General features: G+C 36.7%; 1 protein-coding gene across 1 annotated transcript in view; it reads right to left on the bottom strand.

The window, feature by feature from the left end:
* The window catches only part of LOC121318113 (E3 ubiquitin-protein ligase NEDD4-like), a 79924-nt gene that overhangs the window by 21657 nt on the left and 42522 nt on the right, over window positions 1-15745 (bottom strand). The window contains exons 2-6 of the mRNA XM_041254423.1: window positions 13777-13827; window positions 12664-12725; window positions 11686-11788; window positions 7653-7810; window positions 3778-3913 (exon numbers count right to left, since the gene is read on the bottom strand). Coding sequence (XP_041110357.1) covers window positions 3778-3913; window positions 7653-7810; window positions 11686-11788; window positions 12664-12725; window positions 13777-13827 — 510 coding nt within the window. The remainder of the gene's footprint in view (window positions 1-3777; window positions 3914-7652; window positions 7811-11685; window positions 11789-12663; window positions 12726-13776; window positions 13828-15745) is intronic.

Raw genomic sequence — 15745 nt, 5'->3', positions numbered from 1 at the left:
CGTTGTGAGACTATATTATTTATTAAAAACAAAAGTGCTGCTGGAGAAACATGGATTTTTAAAAGTTTGTAGCGATACTGTCAAGTTCATAAAAATTATAAGAAATAACAAAAGGTACCAGGTATGTGTGTGTGTGTGTTTTTATTTTATTTATTTATTTATTTAACATTGGAAATAGTATTGTCACAGAGTGACATCTGTACACAGGTTAAGAGGTACTGGAATTTGCACTGTGATTGGTTGATTTCTGACATGTGATTTATAATGTCGTTTAAGAAGCTGATGTTGTACATTTTATGTGCATTACTGTTTGTACTTAAATGATGTTCCCCCCTAAGAAATGTATGCAAACTATAGCAGCATTCAAAAAATAATGCTGTTTTGATATTTGCTTTTACCACATAAACACTAGATGGCACAGTTTACAAAAAAGAAGCTGAAACCAAACTCAATTCTATTAAAAAGTGGAATTATCTACCGGTATCCTTTTTATGCAACCAATTATTCCACAAATATGGTTTTATTCAGATAGAGTAGAATTCAGTTACAGTTATACCACCCTGTCACAAAGACGGCCGGAGTGGGTGGCGTCAGACCAGAAACAGGAAAATAAACAGCGAGAGAGATGGATTTTGGATGGAGAATGGTTTCGCTCAGCATTTAATAAATAAACAGAACAGAAAATAAACGGTGGTAACAAACACAAACACAGGACACGGCACATGTCGCCAAAACAAAAAGACAAACAAAATGGACTAGACAGACAAACACGGTGAGCAGATACTTTAACTATGCTTTTTATCTTTACCTCTGTCTCCAGTCCCGTTCTCCACTCACCGAACACCCAACCCCGAGTGGGTGAAAACATGCTGTTTTTATGCAGCTGTACCAAGTCTCGATTGCTAATCAATCATTCAATTGGAGTCTCGGTACAACTGCAAGTGAATTAATAAAGTGCAATTCCCCGTGCTCACATATTATTACTTTTTACTTGCATGTCAAGTGCTGTGCAATCCTCATGCCTAAATACAAATATACATTTTAAACACTCGTGTTACACACACCCGTTTATATCCCGTGTACCAATGACTATACACCAACATTTAAGACACCACACGCAATATATAACAGATAATATACACAGGGGCGGGCACTTTGTCACACACCGCCATTTTTAATGCCATCCTCTATTCTCTCTGAACAAATGTCACCAATATAAAAACCCTTAGTGGTATATTCGAGAAGTTTCATTCTGGTTTTCGTGCTGCACGCAGCACCGAGACGGCCCTTGTCACAGTTGTGAATGATCTGCTGTAAACTCTGACTTGGGCTTTCCATCAGTATTAATTCTTGATCCAAGTCCTGCCTTTGCTACTGTAGATAATTCCATCCTACTGAATTGTCTTGAAAGCACAGCAGGACTGTCTGGCCTTGTCTGTCTTAACTTTCCGATAGGTTTCAGTTCGTCTCTATTAGGGAGGTAAAATCACCATTATTGGAAGTTGTTGTGGTGTTCCACAGGGCTCCATTCTAGGTCCCTTGTTGTTTTCATTATATATGCTACTGTTAGGTTACATTATCCGCAGACACGGAGTGAACTTCCATTGCTATGCTATGGTAGCCAGCTACTTTTGTCCCTGAATTTCTTCGGCCTGGGTGTTATTAGTGACTAGGTGTTATAGCCAAACTTAAACCAATTATTTCTGCATCTGATGCCGAGAGACTTATGCATGCCTTTGTTTCATCTAGAATTGATTACTGTAATGCACTTTTTTTCTGTTGTCCCAAAATGTGCGCTATCCCTCTTGTAGCTTGTTCAGAAAACTTCCACTAGAATTCTGACTAAAACCAGGAAAAGTGAACATATTACCCCTGTTTTGGCCTCTTTATACTAGCACCCTGTGTACCTAGTTATTTGCAGGAGTTACTGACTATCTTCCAAACTGCACTCTGAGATTACAGGATGCAGGGCTGCTGGTTATTCTTAGGGTCAACAAAAGCAACATGGGAAGTAGGAACTCTACAAGAAAAAGCCCTAAGTTATGGAATGCTCTGCCTTCGTTTGTCAGGGAAGCTGGGACCGTTACAGTTTTCAAGTCAAGACTAAAAACGCACTTTTATAAAATGGCTTTCTTGTCTTAGTGGGTTTTAACGCAACTTTAAAATGTCTGCTTTTGTATTATTATGTGTATACTGCTATTTAAATGGTCTGAATGTGCCATTTGTACTCTATTTTATACTGAATGTCACAAAGAATCACTACAATAAAATATCTTTTTTTTCCCCTTGATTTTTCAAATCTGTGTGAAAGCGGCACTTCGAACAACACTTCCAGTCCTGTTTGTTTCACTGTCTGAAACTGAACGTATCACTAAGCCAATAAAGTAAGTGTGATGAGCCAAGTGTATCTATTGGATGCAGCACCATTATGCTAAAAGCATGCTTCAGATGCTCATTACAGTGACTGCCTTGCCTTGGTCTTGAAGAAAGTATACTGTATGACTACTAACAAGACACCTGCTTTAAAATCCTGTGGTGAAGTAATTCAGTTCAACAGATAAAGTGCATCAATTTAATTCAGAGAACTGCCAAAGAAGAAATATTCCATTACAAAGACTATAATAGATATATGTAATGTATTACTGGTTTAAATATATTCTAAACTGTTTGAAAAAATCTGTATTTATTTCCCAAGATTATCCCTGCCAAGGGTATCAAAACACCTTCACAAGCTTGGTCACTTCACTGTGCAATGTGTATTAGGTCACATTGACCTGCGTTGTTTTTTCTTACTGTCAAAATCATATGATCTGGTTTATACTGTACAGTATAGTATATAACCAACCAAATGGCATCTTTCATTGTAAAATATTTAATTTTTCTTAACCTGACCAATACATACATTTCTGAAACTTTTGAAGATATTATGAACAATCACTTTTTCAAATCTGTGTGAAAGCGGCACTTCGAACACTTCCAGTCCTGTTTGTTTCACTGTCTGAAACTGAACGTATCACTAAGCCAATAAAGTAAGTGTGATGAGCCAAGTGTATCTATTGGATGCAGCACCATTATGCTAAAAGCATGCTTCAGATGCTCATTACAGTGACTGCCTTGCCTTGGTCTTGAAGAAAGTATACTGTATGACTACTAACAAGACACCTGCTTTAAAATCCTGTGGTGAAGTAATTCAGTTCAACAGATAAAGTGCATCAATTTAATTCAGAGAACTGCCAAAGAAGAAATATTCCATTACAAAGACTATAATAGATATATGTAATGTATTACTGGTTTAAATATATTCTAAACTGTTTGAAAAAATCTGTATTTATTTCCCAAGATTATCCCTGCCAAGGGTATCAAAAAGCTCTGAATGTGCTTGGTGTCTGACCAGTAGGGTTTAGTAGGGTTTACTTTTGTGCGACAAGGAGAATGAGCCATTGCCGGTTTCCCATCCCCCACCCTGGAAGCGTCAAAGTCAACGTGGAGTCCCCAGCAAAGTTTGGCCTCTTTGCACATTCGGATGCAAACCGGCACTGTCCAAGCTGTGCGACTCATCCTGTGCTCTGGGACCCCCCACAGACTAGGTGTCGTCCCGTGTCGTTCCCCCCACTCCCCCCATTTATGATTTTAAGTAAACTCACTAATGCATTCAAAGTACAGGCGGTACCATATCGTGGTATATTTGGGGTATTTGCAGCTGTATTTGGGGTGTCATTTGGCCCTTTTTCTCTGGAGTTTGACTTTGCTGATTGACCCTGCATAAAGTTTACTTACATCATCCATATCTCTGGTTTCAATTTGCTCATGCTCCAGGTCTTCACTGATGTGTCTTCTGGAGCGAAACACCCGTTGAGCCTCCTGGTTGATCTGTCTGATATTGTTGTCATTCTCCATCTCAGAAACCAAATCTCTGTGCAAAACAAAACAATTAGATTTTAATGATCTCGCAGAGTGCTAGGCTTTACTCTGTAACACCAGTGGGCAGTGCCAAGCCTCAAAACTGGTCTCTGTTAGAAAGGAATATTGAAAAGGAATACCAAAATATATGTTTGCATTTATGGATTGAAATTGTATTTACATTTTTGTACTAGAGGTTCATTTATTTAAGAATCATTTTTACATATTGTAAAGATGAGCTCTATAGGTGTTTCCTGTAAAATGTTATATGCAAAAACATAATTTGTGAAATGGTATATATACAGTTGTCACGTGTTATACCGCCTCCCTTTATAAACAACACCCTCGCATACCGCCAGCTATTCTCTCTGAACAAATGTCTCCAATATAAAAACAGTGCTATTTTTAACCATTACATCACCACCCCGCTGTCCGCCATCCGCTACCCGCCAACTTCCCAAGCCAAGCAAATGTAAATATAAGCATTGTAGTTTCCCTCATTGTTGAACCAGTGGAATAATCATGGCCAATTAAAACAACATTGTTAAGCAGCTAACCTTTGACTCGCTTTGTTAATTCGTTGTTAACTGAACGTTCATACCAATGCAAAACTCAAGGTCCCAAAGCAAAACAGAAAGTACAAAATGGCGAGTCGACCCTACATTTAACACCAGAGCTAAAGAAAAAAATCTGCATGTATGCATCTGAAAATAAGAAAGCAAGTCAGCAAGACATTGCAAACGTTTTCTCGCCTAAATGAGGCATATACTGTTAATCGAAGGACAATTTGACAAATGGTTTATGGAACAGGTCGATTTGTTTAACCTCAAAAAGGCTTGTCACAGTCTAAAATAAGAGACTTTTATAACCATAGTAAAATGTAAAAAAAATAAAAAATAAAAATAAAAGAATTTAAAAAGTACGGCACAAGAGGTTTGTTTAAAGATTTAAATGAAAGCATCTGTTTTGTAAACAGCAGGTTTTTTTTTTTCACTTTAAAAAAAAAAAAAAAAAAAAAAAGTCTGCCTGTACATATTCAATGTTTTTTTTTTTTTTTTTTTTTAAACCGCTTAAAAATATATATTGTTGAGCTTAAATTGTTTTGTGAAATAAATAGACGGCATTGTTCAATGGGGGATAGCATTCAGCAGGCTTACAGTCGTGCCACAAATGGTAATGTTCAAATGACCAGTACAAAAAGTAATAAAAGAAAATAGTACCCTTCTTTTATTTTTAAAACGAGTATTTATTTTTTTGTTTTATTTTTTATTTTACTTTTAAAGTATGAACTGTTCCTCAAAAGTAACCATGTATGTTTTATACCGATTGGAAAATAAAAAAAAAAAAAAAAAAAACATGAAATGTTTGGATTTATTGCAAATATAGAAGAATTTATTGCAGTAAACAAACTGGTAATCCAGAAAGTGCTGACTTCTAATAATAAAGAGCCGAGGACTAAAAAAAAAAGTTAACATGATGGTGAAAACTGCAAGTGAAAAATGTAGCCTTGTGGCAGATAGGGATGTTTTGGTTGACCACCCCCCCCCCCCCCCCCCCATTAACTCATTAGCCCCCCCCCCCCCCCCCCCCCATTAGACCCCATTAGACTCCCATTGTATAGCAGTTTGATCCATTCCTTGTTTTACTATGTATTTAATAAGACAGACCTTATTTTGTTACCTATACACTGGCGATAATAAAAAAACACATGTTAAAACCTGGAATGGGTGAAACTGCTATGCAATAGGAGTCTTATTTCCATCCCTGAGTAAACAGTATGCAACACATAGGTTTTCATCCAAGAATTAAACTGAACCCAATTGCATTCCTCAAGTGAACAATCTTCTGACATTTCTATAATTTCAATGAGTCTCTTCATAGCCCATCAATCAGCACTGACAGCTCAAGGTGCCAGGCTGTCTGTCTGCACTCTGGTTACTACAAGTCGCTCGGTTTTCTAAGAAATCCGTTGTTATCCCAATACACATTGAAAATGTATCATGGAAGACGCAGCACAGCAAAGCAGCGTTTGGAATTACTGCAAATTTTACCAAACACAGATTCTGATGAAGCAGAGACGGACAATGACAAATCTAGCTCTGAAGCAGACTGGGTTTGCGAAGATGAATCTTCCAGCAGCAGTGACACCAAGGGCGCTGAAGAGCCTGTGAGAGAAGTAGTAATCCTGTAGCAGCCCCCGCAAAGATGTCAACCATTTCTCCTGCATCCACCCCTGCACCTGATCCAGCTGCTACTTCACCTGAGGAAGCTGCTTCTGCAGTGCTAGCGCCAGCAGCACCTGGCACTCAAGAGGCTAGTCATTGTGGCACTGTTAGGAACACTATAAATCCTGCTGTTGAAGCCGCAGGTAGAAGGGGTGAATATAATATTTTGAGGGAAGTTCCAGGGCCCACGGCATATGCAAAATGCAACATGATGAAAGTGCATGAGTGCTTTTCGATTATTCATTGACATGCATATGCGTCACCGCATACAACTTTACACTGAAGCAGCCCACTTACAAGATGATTCCTGGTCAATGCCCTTGGAGGAATTAGAAGCTTTTATTGCACTAGTATATGCCCATGGAGAATTTGGTGCCAGAAGCTTGGGTTACTGTTAATAGCTGTGCCAAATGCCCAAAGACAGTGTGTGGTAAGCGCACTGCATATTTTGAAAAGCTCAGGATCTGTGTCATTTGTGCCAGCACTTCAGCTTTGTAAACAATTGTAAATGAAGCCCATTCTGTTAAAATGTTTATTTATTCATGTCATTTCGATTATAGTATATCTGTATATAAACGCATACTGTAGCTTTGGTTGCGTATATGCACTTTGTTATGTAGGCAATATAAACCCATTTATTTAAAAAAAAAAAAAAAAAGTATACTTATTTACATGGTAACAGTTGTATAGCTTTGTATGTACATAATATACACACATTTATTTTAGAATATTTATTTCATTTTTTACCATTTTTTGAGGTTGCGCTTTATGCAACATGTCTGTATATAAACACATTTATGTTCAAATGTCTGTTTATTTACAATGTTTCTGTTGTGTTGATGCTTTATATGACGTTACTGAGTAAAACTATGACTTGTATTCAATTGTTTGTCCTTTCACTATATTTATGTTGTTTTTAATACACCAGTCACTGTTGTTCTAGGTATGCCTATAAACGCAGTCGTTCTCGTGTCAAGGTACTTTGACAAGCTGCTCTTCAGTTCTAGTTTCCTGCCATAACGTAGGAAATGTTGGCTAGAACAGCCAAAGCTTCTTCAAATAATGGAAACAAGGCAAAGCAGCAGGTCGCTAGATGGTACTGACTCGCATATCTAACAAGACCTGTGCTGATCTAGCCTAAGTTATGTGTATCGATGACAGACTGCTAGAACTGATCTGATGAAAGCACCATGAACACCCCAACTTAAAAAACAAAAGTATTTAAGTAATTGCAAACATCATATCAAAAGAGATCAGTTTAAAGAAAATATGAAAAAGAAATATGAAGCTACTTGCAGCTATCCACTCACATTCATTATTGCCAATATAACTTTATGGCGTCTGTTTTAATTATCTAAAACAGTCCCTGGCAAACCTGCTGCTCCTAAGACTCCTACTGTTGTTTTCTTCCAGAGTGGATTTTTTTTTTACCCTCCTAATATGTCACTAAATGTAATAAAGTGCAGTTGAATGAGGTCAACCATAGAGCAGGTTTATATATTAGGCATTAACTCTTAGACAACTTACACAACGGTTGGCCTTTTCCACTGTGTAGTCCTGGTGTTATGGTTGACATAATATGTCCGGCCCAGGTTATCAATCTTCTCTTCCCACCCAGGGGGCAGTGGGGGTAACTGCTGCTGGCGCTGGGAACCCACATCACTGGAGTCAGACTCTTCCCAGCCCTGACAACAGAAGGACAGAGAACATTTTTACAGAAGATAAAACATGGGCCTTTGCATGAATGAAATTACTGTAGTAAAAGCAGCCAGGAGGGTTACTGTGGTAAATTATTTCAAGGGGCACGGAGGCTAATGAAAAGTTTATGTCTTGAGTTTTTTCAACATTTAGTTAAAAGATAAAAAGGTTTAGTTGAATGTGTCTTCTATATTTTCTGAGATTTTCATTTTCTTGATTATTGTGTTAATGTTTCAATACATAATGATCAGTAAACAAGTAATCCCATGGCAAATCAATACTTTTCAGCAAGACCATTCATTCATGCAAAGTTGTGGTTTGAAGGACAGGTAATCCCCAAGGCAAATAAGTATCCAACATCACCAGTACATTCCATATCAAGTGTATCAAAAAGCCTTCACAACCTTGGTCACTTAGACTCTGACATTGTGGAATGTATATTAGGTCACACTGATCTCCATTTTTTTAGTTTTAAAATCATATGACCTGGTTTATACTGTACAGTGCAGTAAATAAATAACCAATGGCATCTCTCATACAATACTATGTCATCATAACCTGCACCCAAATAACAAGAAACAAAATTTCATAACAAATTCCCATTTACAGGTTCATCTAAATCAGAATTATATGCGATAACCATGAAAAAGTAGGACACTGACACACTTTCAAAAGTACACTGAAAGAAACTGTATAACAAACTGCCTACTTTACATGTAGTTTAATATAACCTCCAGCAGCCTAGACATCATGATATACATATATTACAGATATTGTGCAAGTGGATGATCTGTTCAACAGATAAACAGTGACAACTACTAAATAGAATCACGGTTAATTGAATCAACACATACTGTAAAATGCAATTCATTTGTGGTCTACGTGAATAAACTGCTTATGGCCCGATTTTGATGTAACACGGCACAGTGCATTACGTTTGTGCTGGATTGTGGCGCTCCCTTCATGTTGTGATTGTAAAGGTAGTTTGAGCTTCATGCTGCCAAAATGTAGTTAGAACTGACCAATGACGTAAAAGGGAGTCAAAAGCTATTAACAAATCAGAAACAAGTGACATTCTCTTTAAGAAAAGCGATCGCCTTTGCTGTGATTGCGATGAATGAAAAGCTGTTCTTTGTTAATGTTTACATTCAGAGAATTTTTACATAAGTGATTGCAGTGTTTTGTTTTATTCATAAACATTGCGATTCATATCAGAACTGCGATTTGGAATATGGCTTCATAAACTTTAGTGCTGCTGAGAAAAATAATATGAACTGTTATTTTTAATTACATAGGCCTACATCTCAAACTTATTTTGACATTTTTTTTAATTTAAATATGATTATAATAATATCTGTGTATATGTTTAAACCACAACACACAAAGATGCCTTAAATATAAAATTATCTGGAATTAATTACTTCACAAAAGTATGAAATGTGGGGTTTACATTACTTGGAACAGTTTTTAGTATTAGATCAGCACTAAAGTTTATGAAGTCGATAAGAAATCAATAATGGTACATAATAAACAGGTAACCTTTACTTCATTTTATGTTTAATTAAATACCAGTCAAAATGCACAAACTTATATATATATATATATATATATATATATATATATATATATACATATATATATATATATATAGTAACTTTGCACAGTTAAATTATAATAACAACACATTTACTATCATTTTGCATTGAAATTTTTCCTCATAAGAAATCCAAAAGTTATTTATAATCCAAAATGTGCACAAAGGCAAAGAGTAACCTCTTCTTTAAGACTACTTCCCGGTTAGATTGTAAAATACAAATATCCGTATATATATGACGTAATCCCCTCATCTGTGATACAGTATAAATACACTGAACAAAAATATGAACGCAACATGCAAAAATTTAAAATATTTTACTGAGTTGCAGTTCATATAAGGAAATCAGTCAATTGAAATAAAGTCATTAGGCCCTAATCTATGGATTTCACATGACTGGGAATACAGATATGCATCTGTTGGTGATACCTTAAAAAAAGGTAGGGGCGTGGATCAGAAAACCAGTCAGTATCTGGTGTGACCACCATTTGCCTCATGCAGCGCATAGAGGTGATCAGGCTGTTGATTGTGGCCTGTGGAATGTTGTCCCACTCCTCTTCAATGGCTGTGTGAAGTTGCTGGATATTGGCGGGAACTGGAACTCGCTGTCGTACACATCGATCCAGAGCATCCCAAACATGCTCAATGGGTGACATGTCTGGTCAGTATGCAGGCCATGGAAGAACTGGGACATTTTCAGCTTCCAGGAATTGTGTACAGATCCTTGCAACATGGGGCTGTGCATTATCATGCTGAAACATGAGGTGATGGCGGCGGATGAATGGCAAGACAATAGGTCTCATGATCTCATCACGGTATCTCTGTGCATTAAAATTGCCATCAATAAATGCAATTGTGTTCGTTGTCCGTAGCTTATGCCTGCCCATACCAAAACCCTACTGCCACCATGGGGCACTCTGTTCACAACGTTGACATCAGCAACGCCCACATGACGCCATACATGCTGTCTGCCATCTGCCTGTTACAGTTGAAACCGGGATTCATCTGTGAAGAGCACACTTCTCCAGCGTGCCAGTGGCCATCGAAGGTGAGCATCTGCCCACTGAAGTCGGTTACGTCGCCGAAATGCATTCAGGTCAAGACCTTGGCGAGGATGACGAGCACGCAGATGAGCTTCCCTGAGACGGTTTCTGACAGTTTGTGCAGAAATTATTTGGTTATGCAAACCCACCGTTTCATCAGCTGACCAAGTGGCTGGTCTCAGACGATCCCGCAGGTGAAGAAGTCGGATGTGGAGGTTCTGGGCTGGCGTGGTTACACGTGGTCTGCGGTTGTGAGGCCGGTTGGATGTACTGCCAAATTCTCTAAAACAACGTTGGAGGCGACTTATGGTAGAGAAATGAACATTCAATTCTCTGGCAACAGCTTTGGTGGACAGTCCTGCAGTCAGCATACCAACTGCACGCTCCCTCAAAACTTGGGACATCTGTGGCATTGTGTTGTGTGACAAAACTGCACATTTTAGAGTGGCCTTTTCTTGTCCCCAGCATAAGGTGCACTTGTGTAATGATCATGCTATTTAATCAGCTTCTTGATATGCCACACCTGTCAGGTGGATGGATTATCTTGGCAAAGGAGAAATGCTCACTAACAGAGATGTAAACAAATTTGTGTACAAAATTTGAGAGAAATAAGCTTTTTGTGCGTATGGAAAATTTCTGTGATCTTTTATTGCAGCTCGTGAAACATTTATTTATATTTTTGTTCAGTGTAAGTAGGGGGGAACTGAAAGGCTAAACCACATTTCGCATCGCTACAATGTTTATTTTAGTTTAAAAAAGGAACACAAATTAGACCATTGTATGAAAAAACTGTGTTCTCTCTCTCTTGCTCACTCCTCCTTCACCACTAGTTATTGGATATGCACGATTAGATTTGTCACCCCTTGACCTTACCCCATCATTCTGGGAACTGTCATTTGCAAATACCTTATACTGGTGTGCATGTCCAATATGTTTTACAAGCAAACACTTAATGTTCACCTGGGAATAAAGCAACTTGGCTTTCCTGGTTGTAACATTTTCAAGCTGCCCATTTTCCAGTGTTCTACTTCTTTTATATTGCTTAGTTTATCACAACGAGACTACAATAGCAGAAGACATAATACAAAAAAAAAATCAGAATTGAACAGATCGTAGCACTTTGAGGTAATATGATCCAGCTTTTAGAACGTGGCTGTGTTTACATGCTGTCATATCTGATACGACTATTTACAATAGAAAGATGGAAACTGCTCTCTTACTGTACCTCAGCTTCCTCTCTCTGTTCCCCATTTTCTTCTTCCTGACTCCCACTTTTTGGTAAGTAGGCCATTTTCAAACGCAGGTATCCCTTCACCCTGGACTTGTGGCTATAACAATAAGTGATTGATTATAAAAACTGTAAAGGTTTAGGACAGAACACACAAAAAACACACATACTTCTCAGAAAATATTATTACGTTTTGAAATCTTTGTTAGAGCTTTTAATTTTTTTGATGAATAGCTTGCATTGTATGTGGCTGAACATTAGTTAGGTTAGTAAAGTAACTGATCAGCACATTATCAAATCACTTCAATTAACCAATATCACTCATATGATCTGTTTAGACCTCACAGACAGATACGGGGGGGGGCGGATATTGTTAGATGTGCTTAACAGGCAAATTACAAATGCCACACAGCTGCTGTACATTCAAGACTTCGTAAAATACATAAAACGTGTTTCTAAGCAAACTATAATATGCTGTCTTTTGAGATCCTGGCATCCCTAAAGAGCTTGACTGGACTGGGGAGGGGAACACTATTGTTCTATACACTGAAAGTGAATGTTTTGTGGTGATGTGTTTACTCCTTATTTTTAATGCAAACAGCTGTATTGGGGAGTGTGCAGGCGTAGTGGAGAGTTTACTGGTTTGGATCTCAATGTTTGGATCTAGATGTATTTAAAAAAAAAAAAAAAGTTGGAAAAACACGAAACGGGTGTAGCGCCACAATTCTGGTATGATGAGGAAGAAAGATTAAATGGGTTGGGAGTGACGCATGCTTATTTATTAATCTCTATCCACTCAAATTCCTTTAATATATGTTCTGTTCTCCAGATTCTCCAGTTTTGTTCTTTTCCTGTCCTTCAAATGAATATCAGGACCTGGTCCATGCCAGCAAAACAAAGCCAAACACCATTACAGGAGCTCCCGCCCCCTTACCACTTTGCAAACACATTAACAGCATGCATACAGCAACTCACCTTCGTGGTCTAAGCAAGAAGTCTTTAAAAGTATAGGGACGCTCCATTGTGGGATCCTCTGTCTATTTAAAAGAGAAAAAAAATGTACTTTCTTAAACACTTAAACACACTGTTGACAGGGAAAACAGCAGAACCAACATTGACATTATATATTAAAACACTTATTGAATAAGTTACATACTATTTGATCTGTCTTACACATATATTGACTCACTTCTGGCAAGCAATCAACACCTGAAAGTGTTTTTCTTTGACTTTTTGTTAATCAGTTTTTAATTAAAGACATATTCAAGCTTTTAAAAGACATGGTGACAGTTAACACATCATGCATGAAACCCTTTTTAAATGCTAAATATTTCTTACAGAACTTCAGAACCACTATTAAGAGACTTAAAACTTCAGCAGTGTTTGAGTAGTAAAACTCGAGAATATTTGTACACTAGAAGTGCTAGCAAATAACTTTGTTTAGCTCAAAACAACATTTACACTAACTGTTGATTCCAGACAGGTGATGTAGGTGCCTGTGCACGTGTATGTATTAAAACATAACAACGGACTTCTCTACCAGCATCCGGTATACCGACAGATTGTCTTGTATATACTTATTTGACCAAAACATTTAAGATTTTGGGTGCATACAATCAAAAAATAATACCCTAGATGCTATCTAAGATGCAGACAAATCTTAGTTTTTTCTATATGGTATCGAATTAACTATGAGCGAATTGTTTTTGGCACTGTCAATGATGTATCGAGTCACATGGTTCCAGTTCTTTTTCATAAGTTTGCTTGATGACATTGCCCATAGTATTGTGTGGAGGGGCTGGGGGGATAATTTAGTGACCACAACCTCAAATTACATTTCTAAACACATATTTTAATAATAAAATAAACGTGTAAAAGGGCCTCACAAAATAAAAACACAACTTGCCACACCCCATCTACTAAAATTCACTTGGACCAGAATATTGTTTTATTGAAACATTACGAATTAAGGTTTTTTATTTTTGAATTCAAGTGCCCCAATCTTAATTTTGCCATTCATTCTTTTGATGAAAGACTAGAAGCAATTTTGGTGCAGATACAAAAAGTTATATCCAAAAAAATACTTACTGGCAAATGGTTAAGAGGCACATCAACCTGTCCCAGGAAGTCATCTCTCGTCTGAAAAAAAAAATAATAATAATAATACTAGTACAGACATCTTTAAAGCTTTGGTGTCTTTTTTATCTTTTAGAAAAAAAGTAAATTGATAAAAGATTGGAGTGCTTTAAAAACTATCCACCCAGTCCAAACAGAAAATTTTTAGTATGTGGTGTGCCTAGGAAATATATACCATCAGTTGCAAAAACATGCTTGACAGCTTTCTCTTCACAAGAAAAAACAAGCACCAGCCTCAGCCACAGAAACAGAAAAACAAGAATTACAGCATAAACAAAAAAGGTAGAGGACAGCCCTAAATCACCAAAGTACAGCTCACTTTGCCTCCTATTTTTTTTATTGCAGGTTTGATTCTGACATTTTGATATGGATTACCTGTCCACTGTTATACTGCCCAATCGTGGAGTGCTCATGAGAAATGTGCGTCTTTTTGCTGTGTGTAGCCACCTAAGGAACACAACCATTTTAGGGATGGAACGAATAGCTGAACAGTTTGATTATTGGAATGTACTAGTGTTCAAGCAAGTAGTTTGGAATAACAAAGACCTGCTTTCAATTTAAACATAATTATAATATATATATATATATATATATATTAATATATATTATATTAATAATATATATATATATATATATATATATATATATATATATATATTTATTTTTTTTTTTTTTTTTTTTTTTTTTTTTTTAATGTGATAGTTGAAATAAGCTACAGTAGGTACACGAGGATCTGTCACAATGTTTTGCTTCCAGTCCACTTTACTCTGATGATCATTTTCAAATACTTATAATTACATACTTAAGGATTGCTAGCATTGGGAATGACAATGCAGAGCTGAAATTTCATGGGACAGTGTCCATGTTTTTTGTTTATTGTTTAAACTTGCCCAATGCACTGCTTTACCCATGGAAATATCATATAGTACATATACATTAAATATTTAAGAGAAAACCTGTTTTTATTAGTATAGACAGGTAAGTGCCCCGTTACCTACCATTTTCATATTTTACAAATTAAAAAATGCTAGATAAAGTCTGCAAATAAAAGTCAAGGAAGCTGACTTGCATAGAGGCAACATAATATATCAAAATAATAGTTCACTTAAGCCTCGGATCAATAATCTACGAGAGCTTGCTTTCAGTCTCCATTGCTTATGGAGATTTCTTTTGTTGAGCCATTCAGGCATATAAGTTACAGTTGCATGAAGATAATGCAGACGCAGCCACTGTCACATGTTACTGAAAGCTTTGCTGACTGCCGTGGGAAACACAACACAGTATAACCTATTCTACTCTGATTTTAGGATATAGTGTTTGTATTGGCTTTTTATTGTGAATAGTGTAAACACAGGTTAAAGTTACACAATCAGCTAACTATTGTAGTATATAGTTACCCCTCCCCATACCTCTCAGAAATAAGCTTGCTGACTAGCTTTATTTACAATCCCCAGGTAATTTTAAATGCAGGTTAACAGTCAAAACACCTACCCCCACCCTCTGAAAGTTGCTAACTGTCACTATGTTTTTGGTAGAGATAAGATGTGCTTTTCAACTTTTCTTCTATTTTAAATGGTAACAACCTTTTCTAATATGTAAAACCAGATTTAAAAATATAGGACACTACTTTACATTACATGTATGCATCACTTGTTTGTAGTTCGTACCATTAAAAGATGCACTGTCAAGTAATAGTTTACAGTTTTACAGTAATATAACATTTCTTGCTATCTGTTTATTGCAATTTAATAGTTTAAACTGTATATTCTCTGAAAGTAGTTCTATTCACAAACTGTAGTTTGCTGGGGGAGGAAACAATTTAAAGAAAAAAAAATGTAAACATTACAGGATACACTCATTTTCAGTATGAGATCAAAGGCAGCAACCATCTTAAAAATGTAAATTAATACAGTAAATACAT

Source organism: Polyodon spathula, chromosome 1, assembly GCF_017654505.1.
Source record: "Polyodon spathula isolate WHYD16114869_AA chromosome 1, ASM1765450v1, whole genome shotgun sequence".
In the NCBI taxonomy this organism is placed as follows: Eukaryota; Metazoa; Chordata; class Actinopteri; order Acipenseriformes; family Polyodontidae; genus Polyodon; species Polyodon spathula.
This window is presented reverse-complemented; position numbering and strand designations above follow the sequence as displayed.